At 41.0% G+C, this 24,032-nt stretch overlaps 1 protein-coding gene across 1 annotated transcript; it reads left to right on the top strand.

Annotated features, from left to right (window-relative positions):
• The first annotated feature begins 142 nt into the window (after positions 1-142).
• ptcd3 (pentatricopeptide repeat domain 3) lies at positions 143-13,376 on the top strand. Its single transcript, XM_033633021.2, has 23 exons — positions 143-252; positions 760-812; positions 2,309-2,348; positions 2,455-2,500; positions 2,604-2,672; positions 4,101-4,205; positions 5,232-5,355; positions 5,439-5,542; positions 6,009-6,173; positions 6,295-6,355; positions 6,607-6,689; positions 7,239-7,383; positions 7,488-7,538; positions 7,642-7,731; positions 7,825-7,853; positions 8,153-8,259; positions 8,516-8,594; positions 9,042-9,132; positions 9,842-9,927; positions 10,013-10,158; positions 10,305-10,346; positions 10,822-10,980; positions 13,211-13,376. The coding sequence occupies exons 1-23, from the start codon at positions 164-166 to the stop codon at positions 13,254-13,256; spliced, it is 2,010 nt and encodes a 669-aa protein (XP_033488912.2). The 5' UTR covers positions 143-163; the 3' UTR covers positions 13,257-13,376.
• The last annotated feature ends 10,656 nt before the right edge of the window (positions 13,377-24,032 follow it).

The following is a 24,032-nucleotide window of genomic DNA, read 5'->3' as shown; positions in this document are numbered from 1 at the left end:
ATACTTTTAACGTAACTTTATAAGTATAAATGTTGTGCTAATAGGATGTTACATATGGATAAAGTGTCGTATTCATTTAAAATACAAAGTGTTGTTATTTTTGTCTCCCCTTTTCTGAGCCCACATGGTTTTTCCCTCCCAGAAGCCTTCAGTTCGTAACAACATGGCGGCGCCCGGCAGGCACGTAGGGCATTACATCCAGAGAAACAGTCGCTTTTTGTTGAATAACGTCGAGCTTTTGCGGGGTCACAGGTAAGACAGCTTTAAAACAAAGTTGTAAAGCGGAATATTATTCAGTCGACATAATTGTCTTTTATTTGTGTTGCTACATGAGCCTCCGAGCTTCAGCTAGCATCATTTGACAGGAGGTCATGTCTTCATGAAGCTAACTTACGTCACTGCAGCAAACGTTGATAAATTTGATACTTAATATATGTGAGGAAGAAGTTAGTGTTAGGCATGTAAATGGTGTTTTACCTTATCTCAAATATTTCATACGGGTTATATTTGTCGGTTAAAAGAGCGTGACGCTTTTACAGAAGGACAAATGCTGTCTGTCATCCTCACTGTACATTCTGTGTTGAACATTATTTGCAACCATGGGTGTTATTATGATGTTATCTTAGCTAATAATAATCTACTTGGATAATAGATACTGTATGTTCATCGTGCATTGTGCATAAAGGGGATCTATAAATTGACACATCCCACCAGAGGACTGAAGTAGCAGTGGTTAATTTAGTTTCCCATTTTTTCCAGGTGTTTTGGTTGGACTTCAGCTCTACGACAACAAGCTGCAGAAGCTAATAAAGGTAATTTGGAGTAAGATTTTTGGTCATGACTGAAACATTGTCAGTACGTTGCTATTCCTATAGGACCCTTTAAAACCGAGGTTACAAAGTGCTGTACAACAGGGAGGGGGGTTAAAGAGCAAATGAGGAATACAACACTCACTCTCTCTCTCTCACACACACACACACACACACACACACACACACACAACATATAGCGGTATCACAGCTCAAAACAGAGTACATGATCCAAGCATAAAAAAACACCTACAATATACACAGGTCGTCAGCTGTGACTTAAACTCCTCAAGAAAGTTTGCTGACCTGATCTGGTGGAAGACTGCTAAACAGCCTGGCACCCAGGACAGCAAACACACAGTCCCCTCATGTTTTCAGTCTTGAGCAAGGTACAACTAGCAGGCCGTTTTCAGAGGACCTGAGGGGTCTAGCAGGGTTATACAGCATTAGTAGTTCACTAATATACTCTGGAGCAAAATTATTCAAAGCCTTATACGTGAGGAGGAGGATTGTGAATTTAATGCTAATTTAATCAGCAGCCAATGGCGTGACTTCAGAACCAAGGTGATGTGAGAGCTATAAGAGGTCGTAGTGAGTAGTCTTGCTGCAGAGTTTTGGACTAACTGTCACTGGGTAACAGCATCTTGGCTTTGGCAGGAATAAAGAGTATTACAGTAAGGCATGGATCACCAATTGTAGGTGGAAGGATAACTGTGGACGTATTTTTGCAATATTCCTCAGATGAAAGTACCACGACTGAATGACTGTTTTAAAATGTTTATCAGCTGATTTCAAGTATTGTCATCCTTGTGTCAAGGGCTCATTAATATATGCATTCATTATAGGAGGTTAAATCCTCCAGCAAACTTGTATCAGGGTTACTGCTCGTGTTTTCAATACCTGTGTAATAAAATATACGGAGGATTTGGTTTATTCGTGTGTTTATTGATTTTCAAAAACATGAGCCACACTGTTGCACAGGGTTGCTACATTAAGGTCAACATTTACAGTATATTTTGAGATGATCTGACATACATCATCCCGCAGCCATGAATCTACTCACTGGAGTAATGTGCATTAAAACACAGCTGAAATAACTCTCCAACAAATGCACTATTTACTCCACCTTTAGTCATTTTTGCATAAAAATACAGTGTTTACAGCTGTTTTAGGATATAATTTAGCAATGTTAGCCTTAAAGAAAAACAAAGAAACAAACTACATATTTTAAGGTTTAAGGGTGAGCCACAGATAGGTTTGGATGTTGGGAAGTATCAAGAGATGGACAAACATGGGATTTGTCGACACACACAAAATACAGACCGATCCTTCAAGTAATTTGATTTATTTGAAAATGTCTAGAATTTAGAGAAAATCTGCTCCTGTTTAATTTGAGCAAATCACCTATTAACTGCATCAGAGGTAAGGTGTTTTTTTTATAACTGATTTTAATATATAAGTGGCATTAAAGACACACCCTTTTCTTGATGTCGTTGCAGAATCTACAGAGACTATTGTCATCCCCAGGAAGAAAACATGGTATGTGTGTTACATGACATCTTAATGTTTAATACAGTGCAGGCAGCACTGTGTGCCCTATATTGAAACAGACCACCCTGACTGAATGTCACCTCTCGTTGAACAGGAGCAAGGAGGCAGTGCTGGAGGCTCTGGCTTCGACTGTTGGCAGGGTGAGAGCTCCTTCACATGTTTCTGATGACCTTTCAGTGTGGATCTTTACTTGTGTATCAATCTGTCTGTGTGTTAACTTTTTGTTTTGTTTTCTACCTCCAGGATCCTACAGCATATCCCTACGAGTATCAGGATGATCCTTACCTCGCTCCCAGAACCACTGCTGAGTTTGTACGTCAAATACATGCTAATCTTTACACTGACATCATGTTACTCAACTGGATTAATTTTGTGCTCTATTTCTTTTCTGAAAGCAGTCATCTGTTATTTATAAAGGCCTATATGGGGACCTCTGGATTGTTTAAGCTATTCTGGTCCATGCATTTTGGTATGGAGGTTAATTTTAAATGGGTATTATGCAAATATGATGCAGATGTGTCTCAGAAAAAAATGTTATCATAATTTTGGTTACTTTTTTTATATTCCAGTTGATAACAATGTTTAAACCCTCTATGTACAGTATCTCACATAAGTGAGTACACCCCTCCCATTTTTGCAAATATTTCATTATATCTTTTCATGGGACAACACTATAGAAATGACACTGTGATATAACTTAAAGTAGTCAGCGTACAGCTTGTATAGTAGCATAGATTTACCTTCCTCTGAAAATTACTCAAAACACAGCCATCAACATCTAAACAGCTGGCAACATAAGTGAGTACACCCCACAGTGAACATGTCCAAATTGTGCCTAAAGTGTCAATATTTTGTGTGCCAACCATTATTATCTAGCACTGCCTCAACCTTTTTGGGCATGGAATTCACCAGAGCTCACAGGTTGCTTCAGGAATCCTCTCCCACTGCTCCATGATGACATCATGGAGCAGATGGATGTGAAGACACCATGCACTACCCCACCTTCAGCTTGAGGATGCCCCACAGGTGCACAGGTGAGTTTAGGGCTGGATACAGACTTGGCCAGTCCATCACCTTCACCTTCAGTTTCCTCAGCAAGGCAGTTGTCATCTTCTAGGTGTGTTCTGGGTCATTATAATGTTGGAAAACTGCATTGCACAACAACTGCCTTGCTGAGGAAGCTGAAGGTGAAGGTGATGGACTGGCCAAGTCTGTATCCAGCCCTAAACTCACCTGTGCACCTGTGGGGCATCCTCAAGCTGAAGGTGGGGTAGCGCAAGGTGTCTTCACATCCATCTGCTCCATGATGTCATCATGGAGGAGTGGGAGAGGATTCCTGAAGTAACCTGTGAGCTCTGGTGAATTCCATGCCCAGAAGGGTTAAGGCAGTGCTAGATAATAATGGCTGGCACACAAAATATTGACACTTTAGGCACAATTTGGACATGTTCACTGTGGGGTGTACTCAGTTATGTTGCCAGCTGTTTAGATGTTGATGGCTGTGTTTTGAGTAATTATTTAGAGGAAGGTAAATCTATGCTACTATACAAGCTGTACACTGACTACTTTAAGTTATATCACAGTGTCATTTCTATAGTGTTGTCCCATGAAAAGATATAATGAAATATTTGCAAAAATGGGAGGGGTGTACTCACTTATATGAGATACAGTATTTATAATAATTGAAAACACATTAGGATGTAGTAAAACTGACGTATTATCGTCCCTCTCTCTCTGCAGAAGCTGTTCTCTCTCTCTCAGGAGGCTGGCAGATCTGCAGCTAAATACTTTGTCAACAGCAATCCCAAGTTCTTCACCAAAGACTTTGCTGAGCCACATATACCAGTAAGAAACACACATGTACGAGTGAATATGCAGAGGGGCTGGAGAACACATAGTCACAGGATTGACATCAAACGTGGTTACACAGCAGGCGAAAACAGTTTAAATCAAGGACAGTTCATGTCAGAAAACTGTAGTTATTCGGTCCCAGTCTAACATATCGTGTCCAGTTTCACTTTAAAAGAGCTCTATAAAATATTCAGAGCGTATCTGTGAGAGAAAACCCACTAAAAATAGGTGATAGACTCTTACCCATTGCCGTGCTGCAGAGAGGTGTATACGGCTCTGCGGTAGACGAGTATACCTTATGTTCAGTGTGTCCACCCGGGGGTCATATTTCCATCACTGCCAATCGAAGCCGATCAAAGCTCGAGACAACATGAATACCCCTGACTACTGCAGAGACTCTTGTCCCAAGAATGAATGCAGATTGTAACCTTTCCCATTAAACACAAAAGCTAGATGTCAGTGGGTTTTTTGTCCATTGGGAAAACAGCTTATGATTCAAAATAGCTGCACGCAGCTCTCAACATGAAGGTGGCTGATCCAGTGACTAGCAGCAAATGTTGCCAGCAGTTCAAACAGTACTAACAATGGCAACAGTGCCGACAGAGCTTGCGGTGGTAACAAGGGAGGAACCTGAGAACGAGCATTTAGCTTCTGCACTCAGTGCTAACCACCGTATGAGCACAGTGCAGAGTGGTGATTAGCCAGCCAGTGGGACACACACACAGGTACATGTGGCTGGACAGTCTACTACAACAATGAACAGAGATGCTCGGATTACAACACACACAGAGGCAGCTTGACCTCATTCCCTGGTTAACACCATCACTCCTCCATATCTTTACACAGCAAATAGGTGTTTGCTGCTGTATTTATGCTCTGAATGTCATACAGAATCTTTAAAGTGTAAAGCTTTGCTAATGTAACCTTTAACAGAGTAAACAATATCTACGGTTATTGATTTAGCCTTGGACAACAGTGTTGATTGATTCTCATTGCATTGGTGTGTGTGTTTGTGTATAGTGTCTGATGCCAGAGACTGTGTCGCTGCTTCTCGAGGAGGTGACTGAGGAGGCACTGAACGAACGAATCAACTTGAGGAGAGTTACAGCTGCTGTTGACATGTATGATCGACTCCTGCAAGCTGGTAAGAACACACACACACACACACACATATTCTCTTATTTCAGATAGTTGCTACACATTAACTCTTTAATTTTATTCCTCCAGGCACAGCGGTCTCTATGGAAACAACCCATGACCTGTTAGACCTGATCTGTCTCTACTGTGACAGAGACCCTCTCCAGGAGGGACAACCACAGATGGAGGACATGGTGAGTCCTCCCCGATCCAAATGTCAGGGTGATGGTCAAAGACAAGTAAAGACTGCAACCAATGATTATTTTCATTATCAATTATCCACAGTAATTTTTCAAATAATTGTTTTGTCTGTAAAATGTCAGAAAATAGTGTCACGTGTCCATCAGAGTTTCGCAGAGTCCAAGATGACATCTTCAAGTGTCATATTTTGTCCAGTCAACTGTCCAAAGCCCACAAAATATTCAGTTGACAGTTATAAAGGCAAAAAAGCAAGCCAGCAAATTACATTTGAGAAGCTGGGAGCTGGGAGTTTTGGCATTTTGTCTTTAAAAAAACAACTAAAAACAACTGTTAATATCAAAATAACTGCCATTAATTTAGTCAACAACATAATCAACTAATCGTTGAAGCTCTAGATACATTAAGCCCAAGACTTCAGACATCATATTAATAGTACAGTATATATGTGTGTGTTTTCAGGAGGAGTCAGGAGAGGAAGTGAAGAGAAAGAAAACAAGGTTTGGTCGGGCTGCAGACCTGCTGAGATCCACCTGGAGAGAAAACAACAATGCAGAGAGAATCTTTAACCTGCTGCCAGAGAGAGACACACGGTGTTACTCCGCTCTGATCAGAGGCATGGTGAAGGTATGGACACAATCATTACTGATGGTGCGAGTACTGGGTTGTGGAGGGATTGTTGTGGCAGTAAAATAGTTATTTTGGTGCATCTAGATTAAAGTGCATATGTTTTTCTGTCTCTCTCCAGCATGGAGCCCACGCAAAGGCCTTCAGTATGTACACAGACTTGCTAAACAACAGGCTGAACGGTGAGTTCAACAGACAACAGGAAGAGAAAATCGCTCATCACTTACTTAAGTGTGTTCAATTGAAAATACAGCCCATTGGTTTTGACAGTGTGTATTGCTGTCAGTGTTATTCCTGATACGACCATTAGATGGTACCAAAGTATTACATTATCAAATCCTAGACATAGTGGCTCTCTGAAGCCTGCAGGTAACTCACTGAAGTTACATTGTACTGGAAACAGATGACCAATAACCCAGCCTTCTCTTTCCAGCTGACGTCCACATCTTCAACGCGTTGATTTCAGCAGCTCCAGATGTCAGAGAAAAATTCAACGAGAGATGGGACCTCATCGCGGTAAGACCGTGTGCACTGTTTTATTCACTGTTCCAGAGCTTTGATACAGATCACCAGGTTTCCTGATCAAACACCTTTTAGTGTCATTAAATTAGATATTAGATTAATAGAAAAGATATGATGAAATGAATACTCTACACTATTCACACAGAAAAGTAGAATATATAAAGTGTGAAATTATTTAAGAAATTATTAAAAAACAGCCTTATTTGAAATGTTAGTTTATCATTCTTCTTCTATTTCTGTGACATAACAGACTTTTGAAAAATGGCATTTTTAAATAAGATGTCTTTGATGAATTGGAGATAAACCAACAAATAAAATTATTTAACCAATTAATGATTCCTTTATGAGTTGCACGATAATTACTTTAACTTTAGACACTTTAAGACTCGAGAGAGTAAGATATGAACAGACTGTAGTGTGAAATGTGAATTTGCAATTCCTTTGGACATGCGTGGCTGTTAAAGTCACGTCCTGTGGCAGGGGGAGCGTTTCCATGATGGTAAGCTCGTTTAAACGCCCAGTTGTTTCTCTCTCCGTCTGCAGGAGCTGTTGAACCAGATGAAGCAACAGAAAGTTCAGCCCAACCTGCTGACCTTCAACAGCGTTTTCAAAGCTCTCAGACGCTGTGGGTATGTGGCCAGAACACAAGCTCTACCCACTCTGAATGAGATGAAGGCTCTGGGAATAGGTGACTACACACACACACACACATAGGGGTACAGTAGGGAGGCAATAATAGTATTTCTCTGAAAAATCAACTTTGTGTAACTGTGTGTGTTTGTGTGTGTTCAGCTCCCAGCCTGGCCACCTACCACCACATCGTGGCAATCTTTTACAAAGCTGGTAAACAAAGTTTGGTGTCACATTACACTTGAGCATTACCGGTACAGTCTTTGACGTTGTCCGCACACTGAGTTGTATTAAGTGGTTTTTATTTCCTCTCCAGCCTCCACTGGCAAGAACAACACTGACATTTTACACGAAGTGATGTCAGAGCTGGCAGGAACCAGCTTCACCTGCCAGGACCCCAATGATGGTATGTTGTTGTGCATGTGTGTAATGACTTTTGGAAATAAATCTTCCTTCATTTGTCTAAAATGGATCTAATAATGAATGTTTTTCTTTCCAGTTCAGTTCTTCATGAGCGCAATGAGAATAGTAAGTCTTTTTTTATTACCTGTTTTGTTTAAATATTTATCAGGAATGGGTGTCTGCAAAGTGCAAGTCCTTTTTTAGAACTATGACAGAGTCTTTAGTGACGAGCCTGTTGTTTCAGGCCTTTTATTTTATCAAGCACTTAAGTTTTTTTTGTGTACCTTTAGAGTTACTGTTAAATTGTGAGTTACACTTTCTGCTTAACTTCTAGTTCAATCAATCCTGCCTTCCTTCTTCACATTAATGGTTCATGTGTTCGTCCATCTAACCTGTTGCCTCCCTGCCTGTTTTTGTCATGACAGTGTATGGATAGCAAAGACCTGGAGCTGAGTTATAAGGTCCAGAGCCTGGTAGAAGTGGGACAGAACTGGAGGCTTCTGGGAGAGCCCTACCAAAAGAGTACATACTAGTAAGTAAAAAGCCTTCCACAGACTTAAAACATGTCCCCTGTACCTCCTATATCCAGGCACCAGGGTGGCAGGAAACAACTGGGATGTCGTGGGAGATTTTGGTCATTTAATCAAGAATGATTTTAGTAATAGAACATATATGTATTAGCTTCAGTGTAGCCTGGACCCTGTACTTAAAGTGTATAGATCCAATTATGTTGATAGATTCCTATATTTTTGTCCTATGCAAGTGAACCTGTCTTCTCTCCTCTTCAGTGGTCGCTTCTTCAGCCTGCTGTGTATGATGGAGCACATTGACGTGGTGTTGAAGTGGTACAGACAGCTCATTCCCTCGGTCAGTACATCTCTGCATCACTCTTTGTGTTCAGCTGTACTGCTCCAGACCATATAATGTCTATGAAGAATCAATAAAATCCTTTTAAGATATAAGCAGCAGCTAGTTCATCACTGTGTCATCAATTCTTCATCATTATAGCAATTACCCACACTTTTTTACAGTGTGTGTAATGATGTGTCCGTCACCAAGATTTATCTAAGAGTTTTGTTCACAGTTTAAGGTCACCACCCTTTGACTTAAGTCCTGGACAAGGCCTGTGACACACAGTAGATTTCTTTAAGATGTCTTGCAAAAAAAAAAAAAAAAAAAGGGATAATCTTCATCTTTCATGTTTGAATTTATCTCTCAGTAATTCTTTCTAGGAGATAGTGAGATGGATAATTTACTATCTACCCTTGCTTTATGGGAGTAAACAGTACTTTTGATTGTATTTTGTCTTTCCAGTTGCACTACCCGCACCATCAGGGAATGAGGGACCTGCTGCAGGCTCTGGACACCGACAGTCGTCTGGACCTGCTGCCCACTATATGGAAAGGTAAAGGAATCCAATGATGCATTTTCACTGAACGGTTCAGCATGGCTCACGCCGTTTTGGGGTTTTCATAAGCAAACGTTGTGGGTGTAACTGGTATTTTTTGGTACCATCTCAGTTGAGTCTCCAAGCGAGCTGAGCCGATACTATAAGGTGGACTTGTAAGACTGTAGACCACTCACTGGACAAAGAGAATTGTCACTAGAGCGACATGGGACATCCTGCTCAAACCTGCCATTTTTTATATCCAAGCTACCAATATTTGCCAAGAGCAACCACATTTCTTTATTGATTCAACCTAGATTTGAAAAAAATGGCAGCCCAAATAAACTTAACCAGTTTTCATTTAACCTGAAAACAAACAAAGAAAATGCAGAATACCTAAAAGTGTTTTACGCCACCTGTCAGACCATCTGCAGGGGAAAATGAAATAGTGAAAAGGACCTGATCCCAAAATTGAGTTGAGTCAGGGTGAACCATGCAGTGGGAATAAGATGTAATATCAGCACATGTCCTGAGTCATTGATCACTCACAAAATCTGGCAGTTAATGACATAGACTATGTTTACATTGTTACAAACTTGACTTTTCACTGCAAAGACAGTTTAAGACAGAGACAATGATACAAACTGAATGAGTTATAAAAAAGAAAAATCAGGATGTCAGACGAACAACATCTGAGTCTGTGTCTATTCTCTGAATCTGTTTGCAGATATCCGCTCTCTGGGTCATGATAATAAGTCAGATCTGGTGGAGGAGATGCTCGCTCTGATGGCCAGAGACAGACACAGTCCTGAGGTCAGTGAGGCGGGGACATGATGACAGACTGGAGACAGTGAAGCATAGACCCAGGCTGTATTTATGAATAAATGTGTTTCTGCAGGTTCAGGAGTCTTTTGCAGTGTGTGCTCTGGATGTAAAGAGTGTGTTTGATGAGGAAAGAGGGAAGATGCGTCTGGAGTGGAGCAACTCCTCCCTCTCTAACATCATCTCCCTGCTGCTGCGAGCCAACAGAACCCAACAGGCCTGGTGAGGGAGATAGTTGTATATCTGTCTGTCAGTCAGTCCATTTACAGGAGAGCTTTTACCATAGTCTGACTCTGCTAACGTCCACCGCCAAATACTGTTAAAGTGAAATAAATCTGACTTCTCCCTCACTCTGTTTTTATCTTCAGGGAGATGCTGAAGCTCTTCAAATCCAACAACAGAGTTCCTGAGTAAGTCTCTGCCCCAATTTCAAACATAAAAAATCTCTTTAAAAAGTCTTCAAGTGACCACAGAGCTCTAATTTAAAGTACGTTTGTTTCACATATAAACTATTTGTAACAAATGTAACTGATATTTCACTTTAAAAAAACTATCATTGGGAATTTTATGACATCCTCAAACTGGTAATCACACGTAGTAAAACTGAAACTGCTTTTGTTGGCTCCAACATCTCAAACTCGTCATGACAGGAGGTTTCAACACAACCGGTAAACATGTCACTAGTACAAGGTCATAAAATGTAATTGTGTATTAATACAAATAGTAAAGCATCAGATTTATGAATGTGACTTAGGATGTCACTGTTCCAACAGATAAAACAAGTTGCAGGTATAACGTGTAATTCGATTCCAGCACTTGTTCTGACATGGCACACATTTGGCATAAACGCTCATGTTCTCCTTGTGACTGTGTGTTTTCTGTCAGTGAGCAACTGTTAGAGGACTTCATGTCAGTGTGTCACAGCAAAAGATCTCCCGGAAAAGCAGTGGAGCTGGTTCAGCTGTCTGGAGCCTTCTGTCTGTCTGCAACACCAAGGCTGGCAACGCGAGCACTGGCTGAGTTTGATCTGACTGAGGAACAGAGGTGAGGAGATTTATTATATGACAGCAGGACACGTGTTTTGATCTGGGACAATCACTTGCAAAAATGTCACATTGTATAATGGGTGAAACAAGAATAACCAAAGACAAACTGTCATGACAGGAAACATAAAGGAAAAGAGACAAAGGCTGATCACTGTCATTTACAAACACCAGGGGCCTGTTTCACAAAGACACACTCTGACAATGACTGAGATCTAACTCAGATTTTAAATAGACATCTAAAATCATCTGTTGCATACAGCTGTCTGGTTCTTAACTTTTTAAAGTAGGGCTAATATGCTATGAATTCTGGGTAAATTATTAAAGACAATTGATGGAACAACATTGTCACCCTGCTCTGCTTCATTGACTGCAGCAGGAAATGTTTGCCGTCTGGCATAATTAAACAGTTACAAGGACTCAGCAAAGGCATGTCACAATAAAAATAAATTCCAGTAACACAGAATCTGTGTTAAGCTGTAGCTTACAAATGTGGCAGGGCTCAGTACTTCTTATAACCCATGAGTCAGGGTCAGGACAGTTTCCTTGGTCTAATGAAAATGACTAACGTCTTCTCTGTTGGATATTTCTATCACATTACTGCACTCTTTAAAAACTCTTTCTCTTCTCATCACTCATTTTACAAAGCAAAAATGATGAGCCACGTTTTGCTCTTTTTGTCACTTTGCCACAGGTCAACAGTGGCACTGATTGTTACCATGGAAACATGGCTTTTAGTTTAGGGGCCTCATTACAGAAAGTCTGAAATCCTGTCCTATGTCAGTTTAAGATGACATTTAGGATTTTTGGTGTTACAGAAACATACAAAGCTAACTGCATTTAGTAAAGTCCGATCTTATTTTAGGATAGGAATTTAGCTGTTACAGAACTGTCCATAATTAGGGATTTCCCATGTTTGGATTCCTAAATTAGGAGGGCATAGACCCTGTGCTAAATTCCAAATAACTGCCAAAAATGTGTCTGTGTGGCAGTGATGATAAGGATGACATAAACACCAAAATATAATGATGACAGGCTACTCACATTGTACGATATAGCTTTAAATTTCTTGGAACATGCATTAATGGCTATATGAAGTGTCAAGATGATTAATTAATAATGCATAATAATTAAAATAATCAATAATTTATTTTGAATTTGATCGATGTCCACCAACCTGATTACTGCCTCTGACTCCTTGTGGACGACATTAAACGCCCCTTCTTTGTCTATGATAGCAACAAGCTCGCTAGCCAGTGACAAGTGGGAGCTGTTGGCTTGTCCATCTTGAGGAGACTACCAGTTTGTGTATGTTTTCAACGTACACTAAAGCATGACAGGGCAAGTGCCAAATTAAGAATCTAAGTTACAGTTGTAGTTAAGATTTCTGAAGTTCGGATAAGATCTGAGATAGGATAGGACCCAGTCACGAGTTTAGAAATTGCTTCTGTAATAGGAGGAAAGGATTTTTCCTATCTTTATCAACGACTCACTTTTAACTGGCGAGCTAGCTTGCTATCATGGACCAAAAAAGATGGGTGTTCAATTTCAGCTGCAAGGCAATAATTGTGAGTGGAGGAGAGGAAACCCCACATTTTCAGGAGGTATGGTTTTTTTATGACATCATCATACAGTTGATTATATTTCAGTGTTTGTGTTGTTATTGTCATCATCTCCAAGTGGACCTCACGACAGCCATTTTGGCAGTTATTTTGAATTTGAATAGGGCTATACCATCCTAATTTAGGAGTCCTAACATGGGAAATCCCTAATTAAGGACAGCTCTGTAGTCTCTGTAATCGCCAAATTCTTATGCTAAGATGACACTGAGAGTGGCCGAACGCTACAGAGCAGTCTAACAGATCTTCGTTAGAGCTTTGGTGCTTCGTATTGTCTCCCCAGGTTTAATCAGAACCCCATCTGTGGAGATGTCAGGTGTGATGGATGAACAAATTAACACCAGTTCAGTGACCAATTCATAGTTTTTGAGCCTCAGAGACTAAATTAAAAAGATCAGTTTTCTGTTAGGAGTGGAAGGAAGTTTCCAGCCACAGCAGCTCCACATAATTTCCTGTCCTTTTTAACACAGAAGAGGAGCATCTGAGACAGATGTTACGCAGCTGGGAACTACAGAGGAAAATGTTCTAGTTGCATTTGATCTCTGTAATGTATCATATGTATTTACTTGTCTGACAGCCTTTATTAGACACTTGCTTTTGTGTCCCATACAGAGCTGTGTTATCTGAACTGGAGTCGACAGAACAGCCCTCTGACTGAAGGAGACAACAGTGGGTGAACTACCATGATGCTGACCCACTAATGAAAGAATCTCACAAATTCATGGACTGTGCTTGTGTCATTATCTGTGTAATAAAAATGTATGTCACATAAATAAAATCTGAATCTCTTGTAATGCTTGTGTGTGTGTGTGTGTGTGTGTGTGTGTGTGTGTGTGTGTGTGTCAGCTAGAGGACACTGTTTCTCCTCGTTCAGGGAATTGTTAAGTATCTCACTTCAGAGTTATTCAGCATATTTTACAATTTCTGTCCTGCTCTGTGAATTAGATTATTCATTTTAGCTCAGCAATTCATGAATGTGAAGTTCACAGTTGAGGGCATTTGTATTTTCTGCAGAATCCATGACAATAAAAAATGTGGCTTGGAGGGAAAGACACAGAAGCAAATTTGTCTTGGTGATAACTGACCAACTTCCTCAAACCACTGATAAGCTACTTCCTCAAAATGCTGCATGTGTGTCTCATGTAAGGCGGTCAGGAATGCTGGTTTGGGCACTTCATTGTCCCACTTAACCCTCCTGCAGGTTCAGTAGAAACACATAAATAGATAGCGGCGTGTGTGCTGATGCATGTATGCACTGTCTTTTTGCAGACTCTGGGAGTTTTACTGGCAGCATGTCTAGACAAGACAAGTGCCAGAGGTGTAATGTTGTGTGTGTGTGTGTGTGTGGACACAACTTAATTACAACATCACTCCAGCCATTCAAAGCTGAACCACTGCTCGCTTTAGAATAATGTTTAGAAAGGAAGTTTAATTAAATACATACTTAAGCATAATAGTTGTGTTTATTGTGTTCATTTAATGGCACTATCAACAGTAATCCCACTCAGTGCATATAGAGGAAACACTGTGAAGTCGTGGGTGTGTGTGCAAGCCTGCACAGGTGTGTGTGCCTCAATCAAAATGCTTTTTTCTTCATCCAATCATCAGCCGAGCTGCGGGTGTGACCTTATAAGGACAAGTGGGCTGAAGTGAGGGGGGACTTTAAGATGGGTGTGGTCTGGGGAATTGTTCTGCACAGGACCTGCCTAAAGCCACACACGCTCGCACACACAAATATACTTCCTGATAAACTCACTAGTGTCGCCTTTCAAACTCACCACACAACCTCAGGGATTGTTTTCTCCTTTGACCATGGGAAAACGCACACATTCACACCTTCACTCATTCATTTATAAACTCTCTTACATGCTCTCGCATGCACCATTTTGGGAATTGTCTGCAAAAACACTGAAGAAAGTTTTTCTCGTTCCCTGTTCAAGAGAAAATTAAAGTTCCTCGTCCATTGTGTAATTTGACTGATGTAAAAATAGTTGTTCCCTCTGTGAGACATGCTGTTGAGGATTACAAATGATCTGAATGAACAGCCTGGGCGACCTGGAATAATGGGAGACATATGAAGTTACCAGTGACAATGAGGAATTTGATCGCCTGGATAAAAGGCAAAGACATCACCAAATAGTTCCTGTTCTGCAAGCTTGCAAAAAACAACTGTGGAAGTGGCCAGTCACAAGCATTCCTTTCTCCCACTCCTTCATGCATCATGAATGTACCGCACTGGGGTGGAGGTCAGAGGTCAAACCTGTTCACAAACACAGGATGTGATGGAACATCCTCTGATGTTTTTCATACCTCTCCCACATGTTGCTTTGTAGCATTTCTGACTTAATGTAATGTTAAAATAAATTTCAGTCTCCTGGGTTTTACAGTAGGCAGGTGGTTGTTCTCTTAAAAGTTACTTCCTGAAAGACGAGGAAGTGAGGGAGAATAAGGCAAGGGGATAAACAAGTGCGCGCGGTATGAGGAAGGAGCAGAAAGAGATGGGGATGGAGGAGGTAGGCTGGGAAGAGAGGTGGGACCAAGTCATTGTTTTGCAAGTTACAAGTAAGTCTCAGGTCTTTGCAGTCAAGTCTCAAGTCAAGTTTCAAGTCCTAAAGTTTGAGTTTCAAGTCCTAAAAAAGTCATAATGACCTCTTCACCAAATGTGATGTCATTTTCCATTTTCCTGTCAAATTTCCACAAATCAAAAAAATTGTTAAAAAGAATGACACAGCTGTTAAGCTAATGTTAGCTAAGCATTAGCTTGCTATGTTTTAGTTAGCCTCAACTTAACGTTCTTTGTGCAACTTCAAATGTCAAACAAAGCCGGAGGCTGTTGTGTCTCCATCTGTCATCTTTAATCCGCAAGTTTTGCATACTGCTATTCATTTGTTGTTGTCTACGACATAGTTTTTTATGTAAATGAAATTATCTTTGGTGTCATGTTTTTCCAAATGGCCCACAGTGACGTAACGTTGGGAACTGCCCATTGGTTCGACATCCCATTGTTCTGACCATATTAACTCATTGTTCCGAAGTCCGTTCCGAAATCATCATGATGCCCTGTGGTTAAGGTCTGGTTAGGTTTAGGCACAAAAACCACTTGGTTAGGGTCAGGAAAAGATCATGGTGTGGGTTAAAATGAAAAAGAAAGTGACAAACACATAAGCTGTGAGCCTGCTCCGCCTCAAGCCGGTCGCGGCGCACCATACACCCGCCACGAGCCATTCAGCACCGCGGACAGTTGGACTAATGGGCTGTCGAATCAATGACATGGACCCGTAACGTTAGCTCTTCATTGTTCTCCTCCTCTCCTGCAACTTGACAGGATGCTGTTGGATTGGTTGCTGGGAGTTAATAGGGTTAATGTTAGTTGATTCAGGAAACAAAAATAAAAGTGTTGATTTGTGGCGCACTCTTTAAATAACTTTCACTCAACTTTCATCTTTGAGTTTGGGGGAATCTCCTAGGTCTGAAATGTATGACACATCCCAAGCCAGCCTGAGCTGGAGATGATAAACTTGAAATCATATAATTTAATTATTCAAACTCTGAGTGATCCCAAATTTGGTGTGACAGTGTGCAGGGGCTTCCTCTACATGTGTAGAAGAACAGAATGTAAATATCCTGATGCATTGAGGAAATAAAGCACTACAAACACGTAAGTGCAATGAGCTTAAAATCTTAAAGTGGGGATTTTTGCAAAATGAGTATTTTACTTTTGATACCCTAAATAATGATACTTTTAGTAGTGATGCTCATATGTTTGTAGTTTTATTTACATAAAAATTTGAATGCTGGACTTTTGTCCAGCATTCAATAAATACAGTGTTTCCACACTCTGGTTGATAAACAGCGCCATCCCTGGAGCTGTGCTGCTGGCGTGGTTAAACACAGATTCTTAAACATCAGAAGCTCCTGCTCCTTCAGCCTCCACTCCCTCCGCTCTTTCTTTAGTATGCTTTATGTTTACCCTGGAGGGTCTTTGTTGTTTGTCTTTGTTGTTTATGTCATTGAAACTTTACCTAAATACATTTTCTGCACTTCGGAATTCTTTTGTGGTGTCCTTGAGTCCATATTGAGCCTCTTCTGCCTGCATGGGAGCTAATACAAAAATATAATAATCTTAAAATTATACTGCATTGCTACAGATAACACCACCAATTAAACTTAGCTTGTTCTCAACCAACTACATCATAAAAATGCTTCTTACAAATTAATGCATCAATAATACCAATGCAATTATATAAAACAGGGACATTGCAATTCTGCTGCCGATTGTGTGCTTTTACTTTTGATATTCTAAGTACCTTTTGATGGTGATACTTTTTAGTCTTTAGTCTTTTTCAATTAAAATTTTCAATACAGGATTTCTTTCTTGTAATGCATTACAGTATATCTAGTGTTGCTGATATTATTTTTTCTTTAAAGGGATACTGATTTTCAACCAGGTCTGTGTCACCATGGAGTGGGGTGTGTGTGCAGATAAACAGTGGTAAGGCACCCTTTGTACCACCAGCTCCCAGAGCTCCCCACCTGTCCACCAGCTGAATCCGTTGGATGTTGTGAAATGTGTCATTGATTATGCAAAATGATGCATTTTGTGTCATTATGTGGATTTTTGCTCATGGCATGGGCCGGGAGTTCCCATCACTGCGGGCACAAGGTATGCCTTAATACTGTTCATCTGCACACACTCCCCACACACCGTGGTGACACAGACCAGGCTGAAAGTCGGCAAACTATCCCTTTGAGTAAAGGATCTTAATACTTCTGTCACCACAGTATTTACCCCTCTACAGAATAACTTGTGACCATTTGGGGGGTCCCAACCCCCATATTGGGAGCCACAAGGTTACATTATCAATGTGTAATTGTGTATCTAATATAATTCCACTTACCAGCATGTTTTCTATTATATTCCATTCATTCATTCATTCATTCATTCATTTTCCATAACCGCCATAACCCTCTTGGTACAGGGTTGTGGGTGTGCAGAAGCCTATCCCAGCTGTCACAGGGCAAGAGGTGGGCTACATCCTGGACAGCTCGCCAGTATATCACAGAGCTGACACATACAGACAGACAATGATTCATGCTCCCATTCACACATGCAGGCAATTTAGAGTCACCAGTTATCCTAACGCGCATGTCTTTGGACTGTGGGAGGAAGCTGGAGCACCCAGAGAAAACCCACGCTGACACGAGGTGAAAATGCACACAGAAGGCCCTCTTGCTGTGAGGTGACAGTGCTAACTACTGCGACGCTGTGCCGCCCCATTATACACCATTTTTATTGTTATTGTTATTATTGTTATTAGTAGTATAGCAGTTGTAGTACACAGCTCCCTAGACTATGGTGGTCTGTATCATGGAGCATTAGCTCAAATGTCTGACATTGAGCACTCCCACAGTGTGCACACTTCTCTTGACAGTTTCTGAACTCAGCAAGGGGCATCAATGAAACTCTAAACCCTAGCTGGGTAACTAAATATCTCTGCTGAGGAAAAAGAAAGAGCTTACAACTCAAATCAAACTGCATATAGTAGCACAATCTACCCACAACTCGATTTCACAGCAATAATTGGCAGCCAGCACTGCCAATGCCACACACTGGAAAGAGCAAAAGATGAAAATTCCCCAGGCCTCAAGTCACACTAACGCTTAGTCTGGCCTCACAGCATTATTTTATCTCTATCTGCTTTTTGTCTCAATAACCAATTAGAATATCCCACTGTTGTCAACCCTTAATACCACAGTTATGTTCCAATAGTGTGTTACACCCATTGTGGATCCATTTAGAGCTGGCATGAATTTTTCCCTAGTTTAACTAGAAGCAAGTAGGACTTGCTAAAGGATACTTTTAGCATATGTGTAATGAACTGAACCCTAGCACTCCGATTAGGGTAAAGGGAATGACTTCACTGACCAACCACCTGGCCAGCATGCTGTCACTTCTTGAGGCTACATCACCCATGAAATATTTCCAAATATACTCTCATTCAGCAAGCATGGGATGAGATTTGATTTAGGAACACACACATGCTACAGCCTGGGCCTGAAGCAGAACTGAGATGGATGAAGCTGGCGTCACCACAGCTGGCTCAGCACAATGACTGCACAACAAACCAACCACACTGTGGTGTGAGATTTACTGTATGGTCTACACTTATCAAAGAGGATCACATGGATACCTTATGCTAGATGACTGAACCAAGGGTTTAAAAGCAACAAAGGTTTATTGAGATGTAATGTAACTGCTGTGGCTGACATTCTCAAACACTGCAGAGTACCACGAGAATGAGAAATTTTGGCCTGAATGAAAGATGAACCTGATTATAAGACGATGCTACCTACTTTTGCAACCCAATCTCCAGAATAAATACTGTACGTTTCTGGTAACCATGGATACATCACATTTGTATGTTATTATGTAGTGGATACATTTAAGTTTTACATATTAATAATGCTGTGGTTAATGTGTGGTTCGGTTTTGGCCCCAAAACGACTTGGTCATGGTAAACTAAAAGATCATGTTGGGTTCACAATACCCAACCAAGATCTCCCTCTGAAGTCATTGAAATCTAACGCTTGAGCAGTGAGTTGTGGTGTCAGAAACAAACGAAAAAAGGCGCTCTTAACGTTGGCATGATACACGGTTGGTTGTCGTTATAGTTTAATGGCGCCCAGTGGCGTCAGGGGAAACAAGTCAGGACAAGGACGAAAGTTAAGGTAGCGAAAGTCCTAGCTGGGCAGGTGGGCGGGATGGTGGTGGATGGGTCCAACAAACACCAACTTTCACCCGAGTGAGTGGTGTCCGCGTTCCGTAAGATTCTAAAACCAAACCCTGTTCTTTTCTCCTAAACCTAACCATTTCCTTTTGTTGCCTAATCCCAACCATGTGTGTTTGTTGCTGAAGGACAAAAAAACATTAATTTGCGGTGTTGTACCAACATGGTGCGTTTATTTTGAAAGAGACTCTGTGTACATGTTAAATTTCCCGACTTTCACCTGATAGAGTGATGTTCACGTCCCATAAGATTTTAAAGCCAAACCCTGATCTTTTTCCTAAACCTAACCACGTGCTTTTGTTGCTGAAACCCAACACCCAACAGTGTGTGTTTGTTGCTGAAGGGAAAAAAAATGTAAATTTGCAGTGTTCTACCGACATAGTGCATTCATATTCAAAGAAACTGTATGTAAATGTCAAATTTCCTGTGAAAACGGAAGTGTATCTTGAAAGAAGAGAACTTGACACGGTGTCCCAGAGTGTCAACAACCAACACACTCAGGGTACTTTGCATGTCATATGTGGGCGTGGAAAGACCATGACCAAACATCAATATGTGACAAGGTCGGAGTGACAATGTGTTGAATACCCTGGTTTTGGGGAACTATTCCTGCACCCACACTTGGGTGCTGGAAACACGGTGATGACCTGCTAAAAAGAACTGGTTTTGTTGTTTGTTGGTCTCAAACAGTGGTGTGCAGCTTGACTGGCATCTTGCCTAGGTAATGTGCCATCCACCAACCCCACCACCTCCTGATGACAAAGTCAACTGATGTACTATGTCACTTTGAAAACATCTTAATACACATTGAACGTGGCTGTGTAATGTACTCGTGGTATTTCTGGGTATTGTAGTCCAAAAACATTTGACTTGACCACCAACTTGCAGTTTCCTCATCATGTTTAATGTTGTGCCCTCACTGATCTAGAGAAAGTTATCTTTGTCTCATCTCAACCTTAAACTAGTCTTTATGTTGTTACTATATTACACCATTTCTGCAGATGCTAATGAGTCAAGCTGAGGTTTATCAAATGTAGATAAATAGTCATGTATGATAAGAATGTGATAAGTCATTGTACAAGCTGTATTATCTGAGTGAGTCACGGCACTGTAATGTAGCTTAATGATTAACTAATGTTTACCTGGATAAACACACACCACAAACAAACATCATGCAGTTCTGTAGGATATTAAAATGAATATGAAACACACAGTATCAGCTTCTGTTCTGTGTTTCTTTGTGTGTGTGTTTGGTTTATGAGTCACACTAGCATGTGTTTAAAGCATCTACCGCATCCTATCAAAACTGCACAATGGTCAGTCTTTCAGTCCGTCTGTCTGTCTTACTCTCTGTCTGTCTGTCTGTTTTCCTCCTATCCATGTCTGTCTCACACACATTGCTGAGGGGCAGAGGAGCAGCCAACAATAGTGAATTGGCCAACAGTTGATTTGGCTTGTTGACATACTATGAGTGTTATCACATGAGCCAGTTGTCAGCTTCCAGCCCTGGTTAAGCACCAAATCCAAGGTCCTCCTGCAGCTGTATTCACATGGGAACACAAAACACCAACTGTGGTCTCTCCTTCTGTTTAAATGAGAGATGTGACAGAACTGTTAGTGTTATTAGTTTATTGGATTTGGTGACTTCATATTATTTTCAGCATAGCATTGCCTAAAGTTAACTTGAGCACAGGTCATCTCAGTCAGGATAAGTATTAAAAACATGTGGGTGTTCAGGGCCTTTGAGACTTACAGAAATTCTACAGCAACATATCAAAAGCTTTTAGCCTATTCACAGAGAAACTGAAAAGTATTAACAGCAGTTTTGATAACCGATTATTCATTTGATTGTAACTAACTGCAAAATATGCTTTATTTTCTGAGATCTTTTATTAAGTCTGGCCCTTTTCTTGGGGATATTAATATGTATATGAGCACTTATTTTGTCTTTATTGGACAGACAGGAAAGAAGGAGGAAAAGAGGGAAATAATATGTAACAAAGGTCCCTGGATGGATTTAACCCGAGGACATTGCAGTTACGTGGTATGCATCTTAAGCATTCAGCCTTTACAGCGCCAGACTTCTGTTCTTTTTATTCTATTGCTGTTTCTTGACCATCAACAGTTGTGGTGACACTTTCAGACATGAAGAACTAAATTTCAGTGCCAACAAATGCCAGCTTTCACCCCAGAGAGCAGTGGTCACGTCCAGTAAGATTCTAAAGCCAAACTCTGTTCTTTTTTCCCAAACCTAACCACCTCTTTTTGTTGCGTAAACCAAATCATGTGTGTTTGTTGTTGAAGGGAAAAAAAAAATCAATTCACTGTGTTGTACCTACATTATGCATTTATTTTTAAGGGACTGTCTGTAAATGTTAAATTTCCTGTGAAAACGGAAGTGTATTTTAAAAGAAGACAATGTGTGTAACAGGCAGAACTTGACGCGGTGTCCCAGAACGTCAACGACCCATGCACCCAGGGTACCTTGCACGTCATATGTGGACGTGGAAAGTCCATGACCAAAAGGTCAATATGTGACGAGGTCCGAGTGAGAATGTGTTGACCGTGATGTCACCCATTAGATTGCGGACTCCAATTTTAAAGCCTCGAGTTCAGCATCTCGTCCGTCACCATTTTGGTTTTATTTGTTGCCAGAAGTGAGCATATTTTGAGAGGCTGGCGCTTTGGTGGAGTGAGTGGTGGAATTGACTCAGATTGTGGCGGTGACTCACAGACTCACTCAAGCAGCACCGCTCTTAATTAAACGCAACTTAAAACCTTAATAAAATGTAACAGTGAGTTATATAAATAAATAAGAACGTTTGTAACCCGACTGCCATGTTGAAAACATTCAAACCAAAACAAAGCACCGACCACCGGCAAGGACAAATGTTCTCATTTTACAGCTAAACAGTACATTTAGGTATGTTTCTGAAAACATCTGAGGTGAGAGCAAAGCAGTGCAGTAACAGAGTATTTGACCAGCATTGCCTAGTTTGACAGTTTGACCACAGCTCACAAGCAGTGATTGACAGCTGCATTAAACCTCCTTAAGCTGTCTTACAAATCGTTTAGAAGCACTATGAGGAGGAGGAACATGATTTCTTATCACAGATTATCAGTCTGATGTACTACTGTCAGGATGTAGCCTATGTATAGTTTCAGCAAATATCAGAAAACAGTTTTTACAGTTTTTTTTACAGCTTTAATGTATGGATGTAGATGAATTCAAGTAAATATTTTTCTATCTACATTGTGGTCTTCACTGTGTGATGATAATACTGTACCCACCTTTTAATTTACTGCTAAATTGCTGCAGATGACTAATGTTACAGTCAGTAATCGGGCAGTGTGACAAGTTCAAACAGTCAGGCGACAGTGAGCATGTTTGTGCAGGACGCTCACTCTACGGCTCTGACTCAAAACCCACCACCGTGTTTCCCAGGGAAAATGCTGGCAAACATGAAAGTCAAGGCCTTCTGGAAAGATCTTGCTGGGTTTCAGCGGCAGAGGAGGAATTCACTCTGACAAGATTCAGCACATCACTGCAGACACAGAGAGATATGTGAGAGGATAGGGAAGAGAAAAAGGGGGAGGGATGGTTAGCAAAGGTATGAGGAAAGTAGGAATGAGAGGAGGAGGAATTCCTGCGTGTAGAGACTGGTCCCAGCAGCAGAGCTCTGACAGTTCACAAAGTTACGCTCGCTGATAAAGTGTGTTTGCAGAGTGAATAATAAGTAATGTGCTGCAGATCACTATTTGAACACACTACCTGAGCTTGCCTGATGGTGATATATGGTCTAATCTTAGCTTGACATGATGCGTTCAAGGCTTTTATATAAAATGCGCGGGTAATAAATTACTATTTTGCATCTAAACTGGTCATATTGAGAAACTAGTCACTACAGTGGAATGTATGACTTCCCAGTATGTTACAGATTTGAGCTGAACATCCTGTGAGTCAAACAGTATTTACCAATATGTTTCATAAAGTGGCATAAGGGTGAGGCTGGTCTGAGGAACTGTGAAATACTAAACTGAAACATTGCTCAAGTTGCTCACATAGATGTAACGCTGTAGGCCTAGTGTTACTGTGCTGAATTAATTTATTGCAAAACAACTTGCCTAAAGGAGCTCACTGACAAAAAGGATTCATGGGCCTCCCTCTGTTCCTCATCCCTTTAGGTTGGTGCCATTTTGAAGACTAGCTTAGACTAGCCTCCAAAACACACAAAAAGCGTCGCGCTGCGGGGCGTCAACCGGATTTCTATTGCACACTCCAGTCCGCTAGGCTGGGAAGTACAAAATAGCGCTTTTTCAAGGGCGGGGACGCTGGAAAAATAGGACAATAGCGTAAAGTGCCACGGCGCGGCATGTCGACGCGCGTCGAGCCGCCGCCGGTGTGGGTTTGTAAATAGAAAATGGGGGCGGCTGTTTTGACGCACGTCGTACGCTGCCGGTGTGTTTTGGCCTTAAGGCTTAAACATGTTTGGTTTTAATGGGAATGTGGAAAACAAATCAAAGAGTGCAAAGAGTTACCTGAATGCTAATTAAAATACTCAGTTTTAAACCATAATTGGTGGTGGTGTGGTGGTCAGCACTGTCGCCTCACAGCAAGAGGGTTCCAGGTTCGATCCCGGGCGTGG

Source organism: Epinephelus lanceolatus, chromosome 7, assembly GCF_041903045.1.
Source record: "Epinephelus lanceolatus isolate andai-2023 chromosome 7, ASM4190304v1, whole genome shotgun sequence".
NCBI classification, from domain to species: Eukaryota; Metazoa; Chordata; class Actinopteri; order Perciformes; family Serranidae; genus Epinephelus; species Epinephelus lanceolatus.
The sequence above is the reverse complement of the archived record's forward strand: the minus strand, read 5'-3'. Positions and strand labels throughout refer to the sequence as shown.

Bases quoted from the DNA above. Each gene is read 5' to 3' on its own strand.
- ptcd3 (XM_033633021.2), top strand. From the start codon at position 164: ATGGCGGCGCCCGGCAGGCACGTAGGGCATTACATCCAGAGAAACAGT. The intron at 4,206-5,231 runs GTAAGAAACACA...GTTTGTGTATAG, and splicing joins TTGCTGAGCCACATATACCA to TGTCTGATGCCAGAGACTGT. The intron at 5,543-6,008 runs GTGAGTCCTCCC...GTGTGTTTTCAG, and splicing joins AACCACAGATGGAGGACATG to GAGGAGTCAGGAGAGGAAGT.